Source organism: Oryzias melastigma, linkage group LG23, assembly GCF_002922805.2.
Source record: "Oryzias melastigma strain HK-1 linkage group LG23, ASM292280v2, whole genome shotgun sequence".
NCBI classification, from domain to species: domain Eukaryota; kingdom Metazoa; phylum Chordata; class Actinopteri; order Beloniformes; family Adrianichthyidae; genus Oryzias; species Oryzias melastigma.
Window position 1 is genome coordinate 21,246,509 of NC_050534.1, and position 22,325 is coordinate 21,268,833.

A 22,325-nucleotide genomic window follows, 5' to 3' on the forward strand; every position below is an offset into this window, starting at 1 on the left:
ACCCCATCAGAGTTTGATCTGAGGGGAAAATCTTTCCTTTTTCATTCCATGCATCTTGTTTTCATCACAGGAAGGATCAGAAAACGAGGAGGAGGAGCGGGAGGAGGAGGAAGAGGAGAACACAGACTACCTGACGGACTCCAATAAAGAAAACGAGACGGACGAGGAGAACAATGTGAGATCGGTTCAGTTCTGGAGCGGCCGTGAAGCTGCAGACCCGCCTCTGACTTTGACTCACCTACAGGAAGTGACCATCCGCGGCGGCGGGCTGAAGCACGTGGCGTGCGCTGAGGATGAGGACTTCATTCAGGCTCTGGATAAGATGATGCTGGAGAACCTGCAGGTAAGCCTGCATTAGTCATAAATGAGTTCAAGCAGAGAAGTGGACTCGATTCCTTTGCTTTGACTCCACAGCAGCGCAGCGGCGAGGCGGTGAAGGTGCACCAGCTGGACGTGGCCATCCCGCTGCAGCTGAAGAGTCAGCTGAAGAAGGGCGGATCCGGACAGCAGTGCATCATGGAGGGAGACTCGGAGGGCTCAGACACCATGCAGTTCGTCATGCTGACCCGCAAAGGGAACAAGCAGCAGGTAAGAGGCTGTTTTCTGAGGTTTCTCTCAGGAACAGGTGATGCAGTGAAGCTTCTGACAGAAACTGAAGTTATTCTAGGTTCAGTTTCCAGACCAGTTCCACATCACGGTTGGTTCCCTAGTTCCTTTTCAGTCCTTCAGCTTTAACTAAAGGATTCACTGTAGTGAACACAACCTGAAGTGTTCTGCTTTTGTATTCGTCAGAAATCCATCTCCCCAAATGCTAATAGATCTTGTTTTTAGTTCCTAGTTAACATCGATGTTAATGAGAAGTGATGCTCATGTTAGACTCATCATTTAACAAACAGCTAATTATAGTTTAAGTAAATCAATGTTGGGATTCTAAAGTTTTAAACACACATTCAATGCACGCACACTCACAGACACATGGATTTTTAATTTAGTCTCAAATCAATCTCAGATTAGTCTTTACCAACTGATTTTTTTATTTTATTTTTATTTTTTATTTTAACATTAGTCCCAGTTAACAGGTTCTCTTTTTCATCTCAAATTAGTCTCAGACCACGGATTCTCATTTGTGTCTCAAATCAGTCTCAGATTCGTCTCAGCTCACAGATTCTCATTTTTGACACAATTTAGTCCAAGATAAGTCTCGGCTCACAGGTTCTCTTTTGTGTCTCAAATCAATTTTAGATTCGTCTGAGATTACAGATTATCTTTGATGTCTCAAATCAGTCTCAGATTAGTCTCAACTCCTGGATTCTCTTTATGACTCATGTACGTCCAAGATTAGTCTCGGCTAACTTTTTCCTTTTTTCGTCTCAAATCAGTTTTAAATTAGTCTCAATTCACAGGTTCTCTTTTTTGACTCAAGTAGGTCTACGATTACTCTCTGTTCACAAATTCTCATTTTTGTCTCAAATCAGTCTCAGGATAGTCTCAAACAAAGGATTCTCTATTTTGACCCAGGATTAGTCTTGGCTAAAAGGGTTCTGTTTTTTATCTCAAGTTGGTCCCAGATTATTCTCCGCTCACAGATTCTTATTTTTGACTCAAATCAGTCTTAGATTAGTCCCAGTTGACAAATTCTCATTTGTGTCTCAAATCAGTCTCAGATTTGTATCAGCTCATGGATTCTCTTTTTTTTACCCAAGATTCGTCCCAGTTAAGCCCAATGAGGCAATTTTTTTGTGATATTGGGCTATATAAATAAAACTCAGTTTAACTCTCTTTTTGATCTCAAATCTGTCTCTGATTAGTCTCATTTTACTGATTCTCATTTGTGTCTCAAATCAGTCTCAGAATAGTCTCAGACAACGGATTCACTTTTTTGACTCAAGTAAGTTCAACATTAGTCTCTGCTAACTGGTTCTCTTTTTTTGTCTCAAATCAGTTTTAGATTAGTCTCATCTTACTGATTCTTATTTTTGACCCAAACTAGTTTCAGTTTAGTCTCAGCCAACAGATTTATTTTTTTGGACCCAAGATAAGCTACTAATGGATTTTGTTTTTCATCTCAAATCAGACAGATTAGTCTCTTTTTTTTGTCTCAAATCAGTCTCAAATGTGTTTCAGATCACTGATTCTCATTTGTTTCAGTTCATCCACACCCTATTAAGTTGTTTCTAAGTTATAAACAAAAACACTTCAAGCATCTAAACAATGTCTTTCAGATCATTAAAACAACTTCCTGCTAAAAGTAATTTTGGAAACTCGTTACGTTTTCAACGTTTTCTAAACAATGTCTTTCAGAACTTTCTGTCTCACAGATTATCTTTTTTTTTCTCAAATCAGTCTCAGATTAGTCTGAGCTCACCGATTCTCATTTGTGTCTCAGATTAGTCTCAGTTCATCACCTCATTAAGTTGTTTCTAATTTACAAACAAAAACACTTCAAGCATCCAAGCAATCTATTTCAGATCATTAAAGCAACTTCCTCTGAAAAGTCATTTTGGAAACTTGTAACGTTTTCAAATCAAGTAATACAGCTTTGAGAAAGTTTGATGCAAACTAAACTGTGAGTAACCAGAGAAAAACCAGAATGGGACACTCCAGACACAAACCTTCTTAGAACTGCTGGAAACGCCTAAAGGAATCAGGTCTGTGTGAAGTCGAGAAGAATTTGAGTGCAGATGTTGTTTCATCTGGTTCATATGTTAAAAGGATAATGCAGTCTGTGTCCTCCATATAAACATCGTAGCTTCTTTCTAACGTTCTGTGGTTTTGGCAGACGCTCCACTCCACACCCAGAGATGTGAGCAACTTTACTTTACAGATCTTCTACTTTGGGTTTTGGCTGTGATGCTCACAGCCTCAATAACCAGAGCTTTTATTTTGAAGTTTGTCACTTTGATTTCTGAAGGCGCAGAGGTAGAGCGGTCAACCTCTGATTGGGAACTCGTAGGTTCCATATCAGGAATGTTTCTCTGCTGAGGGTTTCTGTGAGTGCCATGAAGCCTCAGAACTCCAGTTTCTCTGCGGTTACACTTTAACTCACCAGATCTAGACACGGGTTGTTTCTGTGACGGGGGGGGGGGCTCACATCACAATGAGGTAAAGTGCAAACAGCCGCACCTCCAGTGTTGTTGTCAGGTTTACCGTCTGAGTGAGAAGAACTCAAACCATAGGAACCGATGCTCAGGTAGACCAGAGGATCAAGAAGGATCAGTGTGGAGATTCTTCAACTGTAAGGGTTCCCCTTTTGGTTTGTGAATCTTCTGGATCAGCTGATCTGTGGATCTCAGGCTCTAGATCTCAGATGGTCCACTGAAAGGTTCATCTGCTATAGAAAAATACATATGCAGGCTTCAGAGGCCTCCAAACCACAAAAAATATCACTATTCAACCACATCACAGATTAGGACCATAATCTGGATTAGAGCGTTTTTGTTTTTTTTAAATTGCTTTGATTTTCATCAACTAGGAAACAATCAGAGTCTGGATTTTAGGTATGGTATTGCCTGATATTTAAACCATCATGTTCCAGCAGTTCTAATGGTTCGGGGTCTTATGAGACATTTATGTCCAGATCTTCTAGAAGACTAAAAAGAGTTCTTATGTAGAAATCAATATAGGAGACGTTTTTTGTACCTAATACATTTGTTTTCTTGCTAAAATGATCAATCAGTCACTATTCCACAAACGTGTTTTACTCCAGACATGACTTTGTGAATGTTTTTGAGACTTCATTAAAGTTAAAGTAATTTAATCCAGGATTCATTTAGTATACTTTATAAAGTACCATCTTATGTGGAGGAAAAACATTATTTACAACTTTCAGAATCCGATTTATTGAATTAAACCTTCTTAAAATTACTTTCCATCCAGTTCATTTAGAGAAAAATCATTATTTTAATTTATTTTTTTATCATAAATGCTTAAATGACTGAAAGATTAAAAAAATTCTAATTACTTGTGATATTAATAAAATTAGGTGACGATTAGGAGGAAAACTCCACTTAAGAGGAGAAAAAACGAATTCTTAGACTGGGTTGGGGGGTGGGGGATCAGAGGTCACAAAGGTTAGAGGTCACAGGAACAATCTGTTTCCAGGCAACAGAGGGACATGTAATGAACCCGTATGAAGTAGTTCCCTGAGCCACCATCAAACACAGGGGCCCCAAAATGTAGCCTTGAGGTGCCCCGTACATAATGCAGGCATGGGGGGGGGGGTGGTCTCTGAGACGACGTGTGAATGCAGGTCGGGTTACTTTCCACGACGTTGTGTAGAAGGAGTGGAGAAAGACTCGTTCATTTCTGCTCAAAGGTTCAGAGTCGCTCCTTATTTCCTGTGATCGTTCGGTTTTAGGATCTTTTTTTTTTCCTTGCTGGTCCTCAGTCTCTGAGGGTCCCGGGGAGCCTGGGGGGTGAGCAGCTGCATGTGGTTTGAGGGCAGAGCCCGTGTTTCTGCAGGGCGGGTCCAGTCCTCCTCCAGGACTCGGTCCAGCGGCCGCCGCGAACACACCAGAGAAAACAGCAGCACAGAGAGCGCTCACAGAACCGCCAACGCCACGGGAAATGACTTCCTCTGTAAACACGCACGCACGCCGAGAACGTGCTGGCACGCCACAGAAGCTGCTTTGAGCTCCTGACAGAACAGAGCATCTGTGTGCTGCACCTCCTGCTGCTCCTGCTGCTCCACACTCGGAGAACTCATTAGAGAACTCCTAAAACTGCTGCTTTTATTTTTATTGTTTCTGTAACCTCGTCACGTAAAGTTGTTTCTGCTTTTGACTACCAGAGAAAACAAACGTCGTCCAGTCAAAAACTACATCTCCCAGAACCCCATCCTTCACCCCAGATTGGAAAATGTTGAGGTTTAGAAATGTTCTCTCCAGAGGATACATCCACATTAGTGACTGTCAGGAGGATTTAGAACAAAAAAATGATGTTACACCTTAAAACAGTTTCATTTTAAACTCTAAAAGTGATGATTTTACCTCAAAATGTGGAAATATTTTTAATTTCTAAACTTGAAGGTCTGGTTTTGTTCCCAGCTCTGCTTTAATAGAGCATTTTTAAGGAACATTTTAGTTTTTTTCTTTTAAAAAAACAACTTTGAACTCATGATTCAAACCCTAAGGAATCCGGAAAACAGTTTTTTGGATTTAAAGTCTCAACTGTTTTTGTGAAGTGAAACCTCTGTTTGGTTCTTGTCGTCGACAGTATAAGATCCTGAACGTTCCTCTGTCGTCCCACCTGGCGGCGAACCACTTCAACCAGCAGCAGGCGGAGCAGGAGGAGCGCATGAGGATGAAGAAGCTCACGCTGGACATCAACGAGAGGCAGGAGCAGGAGGACTACCAGGGTGAGGCCCCGCCCACAAACACTTCCTGCTGCTTGTTATTTATTTAATGTTTGAAACATTATATACAGACAACCTTTTAGCTAATTCCCATAAAGTCGTTGCTTCACTGTTACGAAGCAAACATCAGTGAAAGTCGACCTACAGGTCAGTCGAGGAAAAACCAAAGCAGATGAGATCATGTTCTGCTGCAGAGACACTTTCAAGAACCTGGTTCCCGTTTCCATACATGTTTATGTGCAATAGTTTATAGCATATAAACTTCTTTATGATTTGATACTAAAAATATTTTCTCTATGTTTGTTTTATTTTTGTCTTAGTATTAAAAAGAACACAGTAAAGCTAAGATTTCATTGAAATGAGTTTTGACCTTTTTGGCTTGCCGTAGTTCCCACATGATGCTTTCACTGCATCCATGATCCTCCACGATATTTCCACTTCACAACAGGCAACGATCAATACAATCATAAGTTCAGTTCAAGTCAAAAAGGATATTTTCTGTTCTGCATCAAACTTTAGCATTTGTTTGCTAACGGTAGCATGCTAACAGAAATGCTAACAGACATATAACGGTTGATTTGGGGTATATCAACATGCTAACTTTTGCATGTTAATCCAGTTTGTCACGGTTAGCTTTCATACATCGAAGTTAACCTATTGTTACCAATTTAATGTAGCAAAACTACGGTAAGCATAAACTCAAAAAATGTCTCCGGTTCTGCCGGAATTCCCTCAATACTCCTTCTGTTAATGCACTCTGTAGGGGGTTTGCTTTTTTGGGGTGCCCGGACATTGGTATGCTAATGTTAGCATGCTAAGATGCCAATATTAGCAAATGTGACAGGAACTTTAGTATGTTCTTGCAAATTGTGAAACTTTACTTTAAAATTCACATAGCTACTTTAGCGTTACAGGTCTGTTGAAAATTAGTATGGGAATGTTAGCCTGCTAAAATGCTAAAATTAGCACGTTTTTCACATTGTAAAAATTCCCATTAAAGTTTGTATAGCTACTTTAGTGTTACAAGTCTGTTGAACACTAGTATGCTAACGTTAGCATGCTAAAATGAGCATGATAGCATGTTAGCATGCTACTATCACATGAACATAAGCATGTTTTTGCAAATTTTGAAATTGAACTGTTGAACATTAGCATGCTAACATTAGCATGCTAGCATGTTAGCATGCTAATGTTGCATAAACAGCATGTTTTTGCAAATTGTGAAATGTCACATTAAAATGTGTATGGCTACTTTAGTGTTACAAGTCCATTGAACATCAGTATCCTATTGTTAGCATGCTAACATGCTCATTTTAGCATGCTAATGTTACATGAAGATTAGCATGTTCTTGGAAATGTATGAAATTTCACATTAAAATTTGTCTGGGTCTCCCCAGAATTAACAGTGACTGAATCATAAATCAAAATTTCAAATCCTGAGAAATGTTTCAGTTTTAAAATTCCCACAGTTTAAAGTTTTTTTTAGTGTAAAACTGTTGTACTGACGGTTGTAGACGTTTTTCTCCTTCGTTTGACTAAACCGCCGCTCGCTCTGCACCTCACAGAGATGATGCAGTCCCTGGCCCAGCGTCCGGCTCAAGCCAACACCAACCGGGACCGCCGGCCCCGATACCAGCACCCTAAAGGTGCTCCCAACGCCGACCTCATCTTCAAGACGGGAGGAAGGTGAGACACGAGCCCCGATGGGGGTGGTACCACCTCCGTGTTTGCTTGGTGCTCTGACTCCGCCTCACTGGTGTCTGTCTGCACAGAGCGAAAAGGGAGAGAGATAAAAAGGATGAGAACCAGGGCAGGCAGAGACAGACAGACAGGAAAGTGAAGCAGCTGAAGCTTCTCATGGACTAGAATAGAACCGCTGGAGTCCACAGAACCGGCGCCGCGGTGCTGCTCTTCACGTTCAAGTGACACAATCGTTTTCTTCTTTAGAAGTTCTGGAAACATTTTGGAAATAAAGTTCTGTTTCTGTGTAGACCAGCACATCTTTGTGGATCATTCCTGCTTTTGTTCAGAGTAGAGACAAAATGTAACTGAAGAGAAGATCAGAAAACATGAGCATATTAAAAATGTGGATGTGGCTACCAAAAAGCTCTGTTGCCAAGGAAATCCAAAAACTTACTTCTGCAGATTCTTCTAAAAATAACATGGATCTGTTCATCACCTCTAGTCGGACAAAAAATAAAATGGTTGCTATGGAGATAAAATAAGAGAAGAAAAGTAAATTTTGGGGAAAAAAAGTCACATGTATTGCGAGAGTGCCAGGATGTAGGGCGGGGGTGGGTAGCACCTGCAGGCCATATAACACCGCTCAACGCTTTAATTTCATGTTTTAACCATTTAGTTTACTTTATGTTTTATTTATTTATTTTATTATTTATTAGTTTTTTTCTCTGCATAAATGTTTACTTGATAATCACAAATATTAGTTCTAAATATTGAAATATGAAAATGTTTTCCAGCATTTATTTGAAAAAACTTCAAATTTAACATTCTTAAATCATCTTCTGATTAATAAAATGGGTTTAAAATGTGTAAAGATTTTATTTTTTGTGGCGTAGATGAACTTTTGCTTTTGTTATAAGATGTTCTTTTGGGTGTTTTTTTGTTTGATGTTTTATTTTCGATGCTTAATGGAAACAGTCAAAGAAAACCTGCTGAACAGGAAACATGTGACAGCATCAGGAAGCAGTTTTATCTTGTATCTGTAGTCTCAGCGCAAAAATAAGTCTTTTGTTTACAGTAAACAAACCTGATTTAAAACGATTTCATAGCTATTAAGACACCTTTAGCCCATCTGCGGTCATCTTTAGCTCGTCTGGTTAATTTTAGCTCGCCTGCGCCGACCTTTAGCTCGTCTGCGATGATCTTTAGCTCGCCTGCAGTTATCTTTAGCGCGTCTGCGATGATCTTTAGCTCGCCTGCGATGATCTTTAGCTCGCCTGCCGTTATCTTTAGCTCGTCTGCGATGATCTTTAGCTCGTCTGCGATGATCTTTAGCTCGCCTGCGATGATCTTTAGCTCGCCTGCGATGATCTTTAGCTCGTCTGCGGTGATCTTTAGCTCGCCTGCCGTTATCTTTAGCTCGTCTGCGATGATCTTTAGCTCGCCTGCGATGATCTTTAGCTCGTCTGCGATGATCTTTAGCTCGTCTGCGATGATCTTTAGCTCATCTGTGGCAATCTTTAGCTCGTCTGCGATGATCTTTACTGCGTCTGCGATGATCTTTAGCTCGTCTGCGATGATCTTTACTGCGTCTGCGATGATCTTTAGCTCGTCTGCGATGATCTTTAGCTTGTCTGCGATGATCTTTACTGCGTCTGCGATGATCTTTAGCTCGTCTGCGGTGACCTTCAGCTCGTCTGCGGTGACCTTCAGCTCGCCTGCAGTGACCTTCTGTTTGTCCTCCAGGAGACGCTGAGCAGAGTCCGGGCCGAGCGAGCACGAGACAGATTGAACCAGCAAAAGAGAGAGAGAGATGAGGAGATCGGCGGGAACACCGATCGCAACCGGGAACGAGTCTCCCCCCGGACGCACTCTGCCGCCGGGACAGACCACACCCCTGACCTGAACACTGCCCCCCTGCTGAGGGGCCGAAGCCTGAGGAGGAGGAGCCAAAACCAGGAGGCGGGGTCAGGGCTCAGACACGCAGCTCTCTTTCTTTTTTGTCTGTTGCCTGAGATGACAAAAGACATCGGAACCACGGTGACGACGGACTACACTTACGTGACGGCGAGTGGGGGCGGCGCTCTCGCCTTGCAGGTGGAGGAGAACAGGAATAAAAACTGAGTGAAAAACCAGATTTCTTTATTTTGTTTGTTGTTCTTTGGGACTTGAACTGCAGCAGAGAACTCGGTGGGACACTTGCACCGATCCATGTGGACGCTGGTGGCGTGTTTGAAGATCCAGAGAAAGAAACGGCGCCGTGACGTTTGATGATCAAGTTCAACATGAGATTAGCAGTGATGGAGCGACGTTTTTCTTCTACCGATCTTAACTTTAGAGAACTCACTTTAAAACAATAAATAAAACATGAAAATTTGTCAAAATTTCTTTTGACTTTTTATGTTTATCCTTTTTTTTCTGCGTTTTGGTTGGATCTTTGCTCGGTTTCTGTGTGATGAAGAAATGGAAACACTGAAGAAGATTAGAAGACTTTATTTTCTGTTTCTTGTGCTCTTTGAATGTTTCTTTGTTTTAGTGACGCAAAAATCTGTTTTACATTTACCACACAGGAAAAACTTATCATGTTTTTGGGTTTCTCAGAAATATTTAGTATTTTTAAAAGTGTTGATGAGTGTTAATGATTCATGATACTTATAAAGAAATACTAATGTAACCAATATGTTATAGAATTAAAGTTGATTTAAACAAGCAGGATATTCACTTTTTTTTAAATCATGGCTGAAAATAAAATATAAAAACAATTTTTCTGTGTCTGCACAAGTACAGATTTAAGAAAAAAACTGCTTTCTGTTTAAGCAAAAGCTGTTGCTACCTTAAGACCTTTCAGGATACTTCTACAATAAGGTTACATCTCAGTTTTTTAGTCAATTTTAAGTCAAACAAGATTTTTGGTTCTGTGTCAAACTTTAGGATTAGTTTGCCAAAAGTAGCATGCTAACCTCAACATATGATGATGAGTATATCGACATGCTAACTTTAGCACGTTAATGCAGTTTGTCATTGTTAGCATTCATGCATGAAAGTCAGAATTGTTAACAAGTTAGCTTAAATAAGCTATGGTTAGCATACACTCGATGAATTTTTTAGGTTGTGTCCACATTCCCTCACTACTCCCCAGGTGTTTACCATTTTTTATAGGTTTTTAAATTCACAATTCTAAAATCCAAGGACCTAAAAATTTTCCTAGAAGTCTCTGCAAAAAGTGCACTGAAACGCTCTAGATTGGCAAATATGAACCACAATGGAATGCGTTAGAACAAATTCATAAATAGTCTGTGAAAATTTTTAATTTTTATTTTTACAATTGAGTGGCGCCATATTTGGCGTGAACAAGAGTCTGAATTACGTTAGAATCCAGGTCGACAGTCTGAGGTAACGTGGACGCAGCCTAAAGGGATTTGGGACTGGGATTTGATTGACATGCTAACATTAGCATGCACTTGTAAATCGTCAATGTTAGCTTGAAAAATCTATTAAACATTAGCATGCTAGCATTTGACGTTAATGGATCCTTCCTGTGTCATGTGAGGTTACACCTGCTAACATCTGCGTGTTCGTTGATGAGGAAGAAAGTGACCAAAAAAACTTAAAGGAATTTAGTTCTTTTAACTAAAAGGTTGGATCAATCTAGGTTATGAAAGGACAATAACCTGTAAAATGGATTCCACAAATGTAGTCCCCAAGGCGGGGCACGTATAGGTGCAGACCACAGGACAAGAAAACCCCCATGATCCTTAGCACCTTATTGGTCAGAGTCCATGTTTCTGCTCCTGCAGGTAATTTATAGCTTTGTTTATCAGTGGAAAAGTACTGATTTTGAAGGGAAGCTGGTTTCAACTGGTCTGGAGCTCCTCGTGGGTTAATGTAACAATGCTAATGCTAAAGTATAAAAGTGTAACATACTATAAAAGTCTTAATTAACCTTCAGTTTATGGGTCTGTTCTCCAGAGTTAGCAGTGGCTGTAGAGTTATGCTAACACTAAAACATTTCTGCAATTTGTCCAAATTCACATTAGATTTGTACGTCAACTGTATCGCTAAAAGTTTATTGAACATTAGCATGCTAACATTTCACATTAATATCTAGGTACTCTTGGCTAATGGGGCTAATCTCAGGGGTTAAGCAGAGGCATGCTAACACGATTAGCATGCTAATATGATTAGCATCCTAATTGGAACAGAGTTTGAAGTGTTCGGTACAAACAACATTTTTACAGGTTGATCATGTTCTTGTCTTTAGCTGAACACATAATGAAATAAAAAATACTGAAACCAAGAAATTTTTGCTTAAAATACTTTGTGACAAAATCACATTTGTAGCTTTGTACAAAACATTTGTCTCAAATTTTCCACATTGTACTAAACAAAATTTTTTTGGTGAACTTGGGGCTAATCTCTATATGTGGTAAAGGCTAGCTAGTTAGCACCTATAGCTAATTCCAGAAGTGGCTAAGACAATAGCATTTTGATTGTGTTAGCATCTCGAACATTCGGTTCTAAATAAACAGAAAAATCAGGAGGGAAAAACTCTGAGGAGGTTCTGACTGTGCAAATCTAATGGTTCTGAAGGTCCAGTTAGCATAGCCCGGTGTGTGCTAATGCACGTTAGCTGGTCGTGTTCACGTTAAAAAAATCCCAAACTGAATCACAAATATTCCCCCTATTGGTGATTAAAGAAATAAAAAATAAAAGAATAAAAGAATTTAGTCAAATTATAAAGTAAAAGTTTGAGTTTTTAGGAAACTGTTTTTGCTAAAGATTGAAATAGGAAGATACAAAGAACACATTTTAAAGCTTATTTTACTTAAACTGTTTGGTTTAAGATATTTAAAAGAAGTTTTTCATTTTAAAATATTATTGACACACAATAAAGCTGCAACAGTGGCTTAATGTTGCTTTAAAATTAGATTTTCATTCACTTCAAACAACTGAAATTTCAATCAAACAATTCAAAGTTATTTCTTTTTTGACAGCAGTGACTTCGATCAAACTTTTCTTTGATGGTCTTTCATCTTGTTCTGCTTTTCCTCAAACTTCTTCTCCTGCTTGAGGCCGGTCTGCAGACGCAGAACATTCATGAACTAAATGCATGGAGAGGTCTGTAAAGTGGGTCAGGCTCCCTCTGCTCTGGTTGTGAGGGCGTGTCTGTTTGTCGAGGTGTAATTACGCAGCAGCAAGTATTTCCTGCCGCCGCTTTCCTCCGAGCAACACCAACCCGGCACGGCGTACCTGCTGTGGGCGGGTGGAGGTCCAGATGTCAGCATCTGTTCTGTATGATGACCAATCATTTCATCTTTTCTTTAAATACAAAAACTTGGTTTAAGAAAGTTTTAAGGCATCAATGGATTTTATTTTAAAGCCAAATCTGTATCAGTTTTTAAGCAAAAACAGATTTTGTATTTGTTTCTTATGTCTTAAATTAGTTTTATGAGTGACATTTTTCTTTTCTTTGATTTCATTCCTATAAATATGACATCAAAAATACAGTTTGTTCTATTAAACTGAAGATATTAAAATACTTTGATTGCACAAAATAGTAGTTTATTGGCACAAAATGCTAATTTCTTTCCTCAAAATTCTAATAAAATACTGAATTGTGCTTAAAAAATATTAATTTAATAGAAAATTGTAATTATCTTTTAAAAGTTGTGTCTGTTAATTACTAGATATGTGAAAGTATTTCTGTTGTAATCAAACAAAACAGTTTTTTTTAAGTGAAAATGTGAAAAAAAATCTCATTTAATTTAAAATATTTTTCATTTTTGAGCCAAAACTGATTAATTCCAGTTAGTGCTGATATGATAATAGAAAATGGTTTATCGTCCAATTTTTCTTCTGTTGTTTTTATTTGCTTGGTTCTTTTTCTGATTTTTTGTGCAAAAATTGATTTTCCGTCTGAGAAATTTGAAACTGTTGTGTACTTTGAAAAAATGTTTCTCATTTGTGACGATTCAGTTACTTAAAATGTAAAGATAGACAAAAGTAAGTAATGAATTTTGTAAAAAGAATTTCAGAAAATAACTCAACATATAGTTCATTGTGGTATATTGTGATATACGTATATCTTTATTGTGATATTAAATAACCTATATCGTGATATATATTGTTATTGTGAAATAATAATATTTTATATCGGGATATACAGATTTTTTCCAAATTGCTCATCACTAATTCCAGTAAATAAACATCTCCAGTGTCAAATGATTGACAAATCCTGAACATATGATGACAAAAAAATGTTATAAATGAACAATTTAATTATTTGTCATTATTCAAATGTTCTAGCTTCATTTGCTCCTTAAACCGTTTAGGAAATCTGCTTTAAAATCCAAGAATAAAACATCAAAGACAAACAAAGACTGTTAGATTTACAGGTTTAATGAGCGACAAAAAGGAGTAAATATAGTTTACGACAAACATGTCAGTAGTGTGAAAGTTAACCAGCGTCTTCCCCGTTCACCGCACACTAAAGGTTTCTTTCAGATTTATACATTTCCTCTCCAAGAGTGGAGATCCTTCAGAATATTTGTAGACGAACTACAAAGAACCGGAGTCTGTAAACAAAAGTTCAATCCTTCAAAAGTTTCTGTAGGTGAGCTACAGAGGCCGGAGTCACAACAAGACAGCAAAGAAATGTTACCCAGAATGCATTTCTGGATGGTGTGGTTTGACGGCAGATTTCTGACCTCCCTAAAAAGCAGCTGGAAGCTCCGTCTGCTGTCCCGACCACAAACCGTCTGTGGGCTGGGAGTGGGAGAAGGTCCACGGAGTAAAAATATCCTCCAGCTGCTCCTCAGATCTGATGTTTCTGCTTTTATGGACGCTGCTTTTACATTTATACAAAGGACTGACACATAAAATCACACTTTTTTTAGGTAAATGAAAAGAAAATGTGTTCCCTGCAGCAGAGTCCATCCCAAAAGACATGAAAACACGTCCCCACTTTTTGGCTTTTTTTGTTTTTTTTGTTTCAAGCTTTAAGATTTATTGCTAAACATTAAATAAAAACTCCCTATAAAACTGTGTTGAGGGCCACAGCTTTGATCCTTTTAAATAAATATCAAGATTTTTAAGTAAAACATATTTTTGGTGGAATTTCACCATAAATGAATGAATTCCTTTCCAGCTTTTTAACAACTGATACGACTGTTCTATAACATTGTAGCTTCTGATGTGAGCTTCTTATGACATTACACTATGGCCTCCCGTTTTCCCATGAGCCTTTGCTCTAAAACTCTGATTGAACATGACTTATTTCAAGGAAAGAATCGATCCATAAAACTAAAGATGGATCTTAATCCATTTTCCTCTCTAACAAAAAAAATAATATTTTTCTGGTGACGTTACCCTTCTCTCGCAAAAACCTCATCGATCAGACACAAACATGGCGGGAAAGGATAGAAAACTCTTGAAAAAACAGGATTAAAAGCGGATGTTTAAATTTGTGAAATTATGTAGAAAAATCAAAATTGAATCGAATAAAAACAATTGTGAATCAAATAAATTGATTCTGGAAGTTAATGATGATACCCAGTCCTACTTAGTTCTAGTTGTTCTATTTTTAATAATAATAATCCCTAAAACTGATGTGTAGATCATTTAGGAAGAGATTCATCTCTAGCTGAGCTGCTGGGATTCTCTAGACAGGATGATCACTCTGTTTTTTTTTTATATTCTGGATCAACTGTAATGAAACAAGTTTAAAAAAGAGATGTAGCTTATTAACCCTCTCGGGGAAGGCAGTGCAGATTTGCAACACCTAAATGCTAACTATATGATATGACAATTTCCCCCAAATATCAAACTTTATCTGTTAGCTTACGGGTTAATAGAAGGGGATGTGTGCTTGAAAGGAGGACGAAGCACTGGGGCATCACACAGAATAAGTTCAAACTTTCCCTTTTCCCATAACCAAAAAAATAAAAAAACTATTTACAATCGAAGTGATCATCCCGTTCGTGACAAAATGTCGCTTGAATCTTTGTCCAGAGGTATTCAGAGTCTTAGTATCACAAAGCAGTTCTCCAGGTTCCTGTCAGACAAAAATGTCAACAGTTTTTTTGCCGTCTGAAGGTTTTGCATCCAGACGGGGACAACCGGCTGGGCTGGTCCAGCGAGGTTCCTGGGTCCATTCCTCTGTGAGAGCTAGTCCACCACACCTCAACCTCCAAAAAAAAAAACAGGAATCTTGTTCTGTGGCTCCCATCAGCCGGCTGATTCTAGCTCAGGAGGTGGACTGCTTTGGGAAAGTCCATCAGGTCTTCAGCAGTCCCAGTTTCCGCAGCGCCTCCCTGCGGGAGTCGTTCATCGGCCCCCGTCCAGAAAACTGCACGGTGATGCCCTGCGGGCGGAACATGGAGTTGGATCTCCGCCGTTCGGTTGGTGCTGGTTTTGGGGGACTAAGAGGGCCGTGGTAAGACTGCCGGGCAGGTCTCGGAGCTGGAGTCGGGGGCGGACCTTTGACGCTCCTGGCTGGGCTGACCGTAGAGCGGTTCCCGCCGGCGGCGGGGTTGATGGTTAGACTCTTGCCCCCATACCTGTTGAGCTCAGCAGCTGCCGGCTCCGGTCTGGCAGGGGCGGGTGGATTCTGGGGGAAGAGGGGGCTGAGGATGTCGGGAAGGTCAGTCCTGTTTGTGGACACAGGATTCATGACTTTTGTCTTCCCTCCGTAGAGGTTGGCCTCAGGGGGGTTGGAGAGCACAGGCAGGGGGATTTTTGGTTCACTGGTGATTGGAGAGGTGGAGGGGTCATTCCGGGATGGAGCAGTGGGGTGAACCACGATGGATTTCCCTCCGAAGTGATTGAAGGACAGAGAGGTGATCTCTGAAGGAGGGCTATGGGGGGTGGTGTTTTCCACCGGGGCTGGACTGGGTCTGTTTTGGGTGACGGAGGGAGACGATGGGGTTAGGTGGGCGCCCCTCGTGTCATGGATTCTGTGGAGATGTGTCGGCAAGGTTTCTGATTTTCTGTCCACATTGGTGTAATTAGGCGTTGTCCTAGCAGGTTCTGGGAGGTTGCTGGGTGTTGTTTGTGGGACACTAGTGTCTACAGTTTTGGTGTTGGGGGCTGTGACTTTCAGGGGTTCCATTGGTTTAATGTGAAGCTTGTTTTCCACTGGAGCTGGATTGGGTCTGGTTTGGGCGATGGAGGGAGACGATGGGGTCAAGTAGGCGCTTCTCGTGTCATGGATTCTGTGGAGATGTGTCGGCAGGGTTTCTGGTTTTCTGTCCGCATCGGTGTAGTTTGGTGTTGTCTTAGCAGGTTCTGGGAGGTTGTTGGGTGTAGTTTGTGGGACACTAGTGTCTGCAGTTTTGGTGCTGGGGGCTGTGACTTTCAGGGGTTCCATTGGTTTAATGTGAAGCTTGTTTTCCACGGATTTTCCTCCGGACATGGCTCGATTTCTCGTCAGTCCCAGCTTGGATAGGGCCTCCCTTCTGGACTTGTCTGGTGTGGGATCCTTGAAGGAAATGCTGCGAGTGGGAGCTTTTCGAACTTTCTGCTCCGTACTTTGCCGATGATGTTCTGAAGGTGAGAAGGGAGGAGTTACCGACGGGCTGGCGTGGATCGGCTCTTGTCTGTTGTAAATGTTCTCATCGGACCCGGACGGCTTCGGGTGCTCTTTGCCGCCGAGCATCATGCTGATGTTGGCAGGTAGGTGAGAGGGTTTGGTAGAAGTTGGAGGACCGTATCTTGATGAATGATCTGAGTTTTCCACCAGTGGTTTTTCTGTCTCCAGACTTAGACGACGAAGGAATGTAGACGGATGAAAGTTTGTTGTTCCACCACCCTGGTTCTCGGCTAACTTCTGTGCAATCAGGACAGGGGTGGGGACAGAGCCGGGGGGGTGGTAGGCAAACTGGCCGTCTGGTGGGGTGTTTGGGGCGGGAAGGCTGTACTCTAAAGCCATGCTTTCGTGCCTGGGCTTTACTTCAAAATGACTTTCGGGAGGGGGTATCATGCGCTGAAAATCTGTGAGAAACAAGGACAAAACTTAAAAATCTTTGAAGCTGTTTTAGCAAAAAACTTGTTTCAAGTTGTCAAGAGATTCTGTATCAAAGGATCAAAGCTGTACTCTACCTGGGTTGTTGGGGTTGAAGAGGGTCTCTTTGTGAGGCATCAGATCCGGCTCGGGGTGAACCAGGTCGATGATGTCCTGGTGAGGAGAAGGGTTGGGAATCGAGTGTCCATCGACTACACAGATGGGCGTGTGGCTGTTCTCTTGGTGCTTTATCTGTCCGGACCTCCGGTTCTCCTGGTCCTCCAGACTGTCATCCAAAGACTCAATGGTCTGCTCAAAGAACTGGAGGGTCTCCTTCTCCTCGGGGCTCAAGTATTTCAGAGTATCATCCTTCTGTAAGAACCAACACAGGACAAAAGATCAATCTCTAGACTTGCGGAGAGATCCTGGAGCTACGTGAGGCGTGTACAAAAGTACGCTTGTGAAAGCAGAGTGTTCACACTGAACAAGCATCGAGGGGTTCTTCTTCTTTTGCTCTTGCTACTGTTTACTGGCGCATGTCCATCATCTACAGTTGAAAGATGTGAAATGTCAAAGTGGTGCGAATCTGACTCTATTCCTTTTCATGAAAGACGTGGCGTCATAGAACTCCGGACGGGCACAAACTGAAAATATTAATTTCTCCTTTGTGAACAATTTTCTAATATTTGGTCCTTCTGTGAATTAGAAAGGAACCCAATCTGTACCTCCCTACCCAGCCAGCAAGGCCAAGTGGGCTCCTTATGGTTTAAAAGGGGGAAGAAAATGTGTGCCACAAGTGGATTTGTCTGCAGTTTCCATGGTGGTTCCACCTGTGTTTGCCCACATTGGCTTAAGTGGGCACTCAGTAGGCTGGTCGACAGCGTGGCGAGCGCTGCCACCCAAGGGCTAACAAAGCTAGCAGGGTCACCGCCCACGAGCTGACAGAGCTAGCAGGGTTCTTGCCCAGGGGCCAGCAGAGCTAGCAGGGTTGATGCCCAGACTTCCAGTCCCTGGGCAGTTGAGCCAATGTGGGCAAACACAGATGGCACCACCATGGAAACTGTGGACAAACCCAATTGGGGCCCACATTTCTTTCCCACTTTCAAGCCATATGGGGGACCCTTGACCTTGCTGGCAGTGGCTGGGTATCACATCAGAGTCCTTGATGGGTCAAAATGTAACTTTCAACGCATGTTTTGCACATAGAGCCTGAAAATGGTTGTAGAAACTGTAGCTACTTGTCAAAACGTGCATCAACGTAGATTTTCACCAGAAGTGGTTGCTTGAACGTGTGTTGCCGTGTGAACGTAGCTTCAGGATCTAACAGAAGTTTGTTGTCCCAACATTCCGCTTCACCTCCACACCAGCATGTCGAGGTTTATCCACCAACAACATACATAATCCAGACTGCAGGATGGCAGTGGAGCTTCTGATGTTTAGCAACAATAAGTTGAATAATAATCCAAGGATCTTATTTCCTCTTCTGTGATGAGAACGCCATGTTCTAAACCACAAATGTTTTATTATTTCACCACATTTCTAAATCTGAGTTTTTACAACAGACTTTTTTTATCAAACGTTGACAGAGATCTTAATCAAGTCGTTGTTTGCTATCACTTTTTAAAAGTATCTGCAAATTCTTTCCAGAGTGTTTGGAGACCTTTAATCACAGGCCTTACTGGAGTCAAGTGAAGGTAATGACCTTCAGCCTGTGGTTGACATGGCAAACAGCTGACATCATCCCTGTGAAAACTCCCCACACTGAGGTTGCTGAGTGTTTTGTTTTGCTCCCTACACATGCACACGCAGACACCTGCAGCAGCTGCACCTGATGTCAGATGACGCCTCCTGAGCCGCTGGTTTCAGCTGAAGTCACGGAGCTCTATTGTTGAGAAGACGCTCAGGAGTCTGAAGACTGCGGCTCGACCGGTTTGGCTGTGGAGCGCTGATCGTCATTCCCAAGAGGTTAAGTTGCTAAGCTTAGGATTTCTCAGGATCTTTGATGACTGGTTGCATTGTGGGAAAGTCAACACTCCACCTGAGTTATCTGATAGGTTGAGGGAGTTTACTGTCTTCCAGAAAATGGGGGTAAAAACACAAAGAACTAGTTTGATAGCAACTAAATCACCTTATTGTGCATGTTTGAGAGGAGAATTGTACAGAACTGGACGGGAAATGAAATCCTGACAAATGACAAGATGATTGGCTCAGCCGTTTGTTAGCGACCGATGGCAGATTAGCCATAGTTTTATAAATATCCAGCAGATGTACTGCCATTTATCATCATATATATTATTCAAAAAGAGAAACGATTAGTTAGAAAGGCAGTTTTTCTAGTTAGAAGAATTGTTCTGTGACGTTCTGGAAAAAAGTTATGAATAAAAGTTACATTTTGGCCAAAAACTGTGGACAACTAGAAATAAGTAGAAAATGCTAATGATAGCTTTAAGTTAAATATTTTCACTTCAAATGTTCAAAAGTTCTAAATAATGTTTCCCTAATTGTAGGATTTGTAGTTTTGAAGAAAAGAAACAAGTTTACAGATCGTTTTTGAAAAACAAAAACAAGCTAATCTCCAGCCTGTATGCTAGGCTAATCATTAAGCTAAATCAACTGGCTTTAACTTTTAGTTTTAATTTAACTTTTTTTATAACTTAGAAATTAAATTCAGAAAAAAAATAGTCAAAAAAATCTGATTATTGCAGACTTAGAGTGCTAAATGCTAGTGCTAATGGTAGTTTTGGCTGTAATATTTTCACTTTAAATGTTCAAAAGTTCAAAATTTTATTTCCCTTAATTGTAGGATTTGTTGTTTTGCAGGAAATAAACAAGTTTATAGATCGTTTTTGCTCAAGAACGTAAAAGTAAATACTTTCTCACCAAAAACAAGCCAATCTATAGCCTGTATGCTAGGCTAATCGTTAAGATACAAAAACATCCTCTCACTACTAACTTGAATTAAACATTTTTTTACTTAAAAATTTAATTTCAGTAAAATAATCTAAATATCTGATAAATACAGATTTTAATACAATAAAGTATGGAGAAAATTAGCCTTAGAAGCTAGCTAACGATAGCTAGTGAGAGCTAGCATGAATAAACACTGTATTTTATAGTTAAATGCGGTTGCTAGGTTAGTGTTACTGAAATAATCTGTTATATTTAAGTTATATTTTCATGTTTTTACATTTTTTTGCTGTGTGCAAAGAAAATATGTTTAGATTAACCTCAAAATATCAGCTAAAAATTCAGATTCTGTTTTTTTTCAAGGTCCTTTAAAATGTAAACAAACAAACTAGCTTTTGATTTGATTAATTTATAAAAAAAATCATTGTATTTTTGGTCCAACAGAGATTTAACTGTATGTTAAAAACATCTGATTTATCTTCTTCCTGCAGCAGTTTAGTGTCGTTTATTGGACTTTCCTGTTTAAAGGGTTTCCATTCGGACGGTTTCCAAAACTTACTTCTGATCTGGAGCTGCGACGGGCTCCACCGTTGACTCTGTGGTGAAACTGGGAGTTTCCGTGCAGACGGACGTCCATGTTCAGGTGGGGGTCAAAGGCCAGCTGGCGTTTAGACTTCACATGGAAGAGCCGGCGACGCTGACCTCACGAGGAAACCAGAATCATGACCGACTGGTTTAGAAGAAATGAGGAATCTTTCTGTCCGAGACAACCTGGAGACACACGAGATGTTCATCAAGTTTAGGAGAAACGAGGTCACGGAGAGACGAAGATGATCCTCCTGTGCCGATCAGAGGATTGAATCCACGCCAGAGGAGACAAAAGGTTTTTATCAGCTCCAGTTTTAGGTCTTATTAGATGAATAGAAACCAAACTCATCTGAAAGAGGTTTTACAAAACGGCTTTGTCAAAAATGTATTTATTGATTAGAATTAAACATCTTTATAACAAAAAATTAAATAAAATTTGACTTGAAGCTGTTTTCTTTTTAATTAAATGTCACTTGAACATCAGAAACTGCATGTTTGCTGTAAAATGATTCACAAATTTAACATTTAAATCTTTTGAAAATTAAAAAAAATCTCAAAATACTCAGGAGTCATTTTTGTTTGGTGTTCAGCAAAACGTTTATTCCTAAATGAGTCAGTGGAACGGGCAGCGTTTTCCTCTCAGCAGGCCGTGGAAACGCTCAGCCCAGCTGCTGCTGCTCTGACGTTCAGCATCCCACCTGCAGGGCCGGTTCCTCCAGAACAGAACACCGAAACCGGCGGCCTCCTCAACCACATTCCTGGAGGAGCTTCCTCCACGAGGAGACCGGAAACAACTCCGAGGTGCTACCAGATTCATCTAACTCGCCGGAAACAGATCGTTTATCCAAACATCTAACTAAGCAGAACAAAGTTTTCAAGTTTCATCTTAAATCTGTTAGGATTTTAAACTCCTCCTTTTGTTGATTTTGAACAAGTTCCTGTATTTTATATTTTTATAATACCAGTAGTCCAAAGATTTTTGTTGTTTTTTGCCCTGAAAAATGTTTTCAAAGCAAACAATCTGATTGGTATAAAAGAGAAAAATTAAATGCTTAAAAGAAAACTCAAATGATAAATTATTCTTTAATAGTAATACATCAAGTTGCAACAACGTTTAATCAACGTCCAAGTGTAAAATAAAAACATCTAATAGTTTTTATTTCACCCAAAAGGACTTTTGTACATAAAATTCTGAATTGTTTTAGTTACAATTTTCCACAAATTAACCAATCGGAGTTTTCCAACTTTTACGCAGCAGAATTCTCCTACACAAACGTCTCTCCTCAGAGGGAAACTCACCTACAGCTGCGCACATCGGTCATCGTCACGCAGCCGCAGCTGCGTCAAGCTCCGGTCGGCCTCATGCCGTGCGCCTCCGTGGAACTCCGTGCGTAAAATGCGCCTCCGCAGCCGCGCGCACTTCCAATAAAAACTCCAAACTCCGCCCATTGTAGGGTGCGACCGTGCGCGTGTAGGTTCATTCAGAATGATGAGGTGTTAGGAGGCACGGCGGTGACACACTGAAAAGATATTACTTTTATTATTTACTACTTTTGTTATTGTTTTGAGAAGTTTCTACCTGATTAATCACGGACAGGAATCAGAGCTTTCTCTTGCTTTGATTTAAAAATAAAGCGTCGCTGTTTAAAAACACTGACAGTCCAAACTAGAAAACATGAAGAATGATCATCCAGTGTGTAATTATCCCCTGCATGGATGGTCCAAGTTCCTCCCTAAAGGCTGAAAGCATATAAACTACTCTCTTAAAAGTAGAATTTGAAAAATAAATTAAAATAT

At 40.4% G+C, this 22,325-nt stretch overlaps 2 protein-coding genes and 1 long non-coding RNA gene across 6 annotated transcripts in view; 2 read left to right on the forward strand and 1 right to left on the reverse strand.

The window, feature by feature from the left end:
- upf2 (UPF2 regulator of nonsense mediated mRNA decay) overlaps positions 1-9,743 on the forward strand; it is a 28,672-nt gene extending 18,929 nt beyond the window's left edge. The window contains exons 16-21 of one of the 3 annotated variants that reach the window (XM_024289720.2): positions 71-175; positions 245-343; positions 415-588; positions 5,215-5,356; positions 6,919-7,039; positions 8,780-9,743. In XM_024289720.2, coding sequence (XP_024145488.1) covers positions 71-175; positions 245-343; positions 415-588; positions 5,215-5,356; positions 6,919-7,039; positions 8,780-8,789 — 651 coding nt within the window. In that variant the 3' untranslated portion in view covers positions 8,790-9,743. Of the gene's footprint in view, positions 1-70; positions 176-244; positions 344-414; positions 589-5,214; positions 5,357-6,918; positions 7,040-7,125; positions 7,352-8,779 lie in introns of those variants that run through there. The other 2 variants (XM_024289728.2, XM_024289712.2) reach the window with 2 other exon arrangements.
- Positions 9,744-13,291: 3,548 nt separating this feature from the next.
- LOC112157155 (proteoglycan 4) lies at positions 13,292-22,207 on the reverse strand. Of its 2 annotated transcripts, XM_024289741.2 has the most exons (4): positions 21,828-22,207; positions 20,500-20,711; positions 17,132-17,405; positions 13,292-17,023 (listed from the first exon to the last, which is right to left on the reverse strand). In XM_024289741.2, the coding sequence occupies exons 2-4, from the start codon at positions 20,575-20,577 to the stop codon at positions 15,309-15,311; spliced, it is 2,067 nt and encodes a 688-aa protein (XP_024145509.1). In that variant the 5' UTR covers positions 20,578-20,711; positions 21,828-22,207; the 3' UTR covers positions 13,292-15,308. The 2 variants fall into 2 exon arrangements, with proteins under 2 accessions (XP_024145509.1, XP_024145517.1); XM_024289749.2 differs by lacking the exon at positions 21,828-22,207 and having other exon boundaries at positions 20,500-20,718.
- LOC118598083 lies at positions 17,399-20,601 on the forward strand. The gene is made up of 3 exons (XR_004947180.1): positions 17,399-18,727; positions 18,843-18,998; positions 20,469-20,601. It is a non-coding gene; the product is annotated as an uncharacterized LOC118598083 (long non-coding RNA).
- Positions 22,208-22,325: the final 118 nt, after the last annotated feature.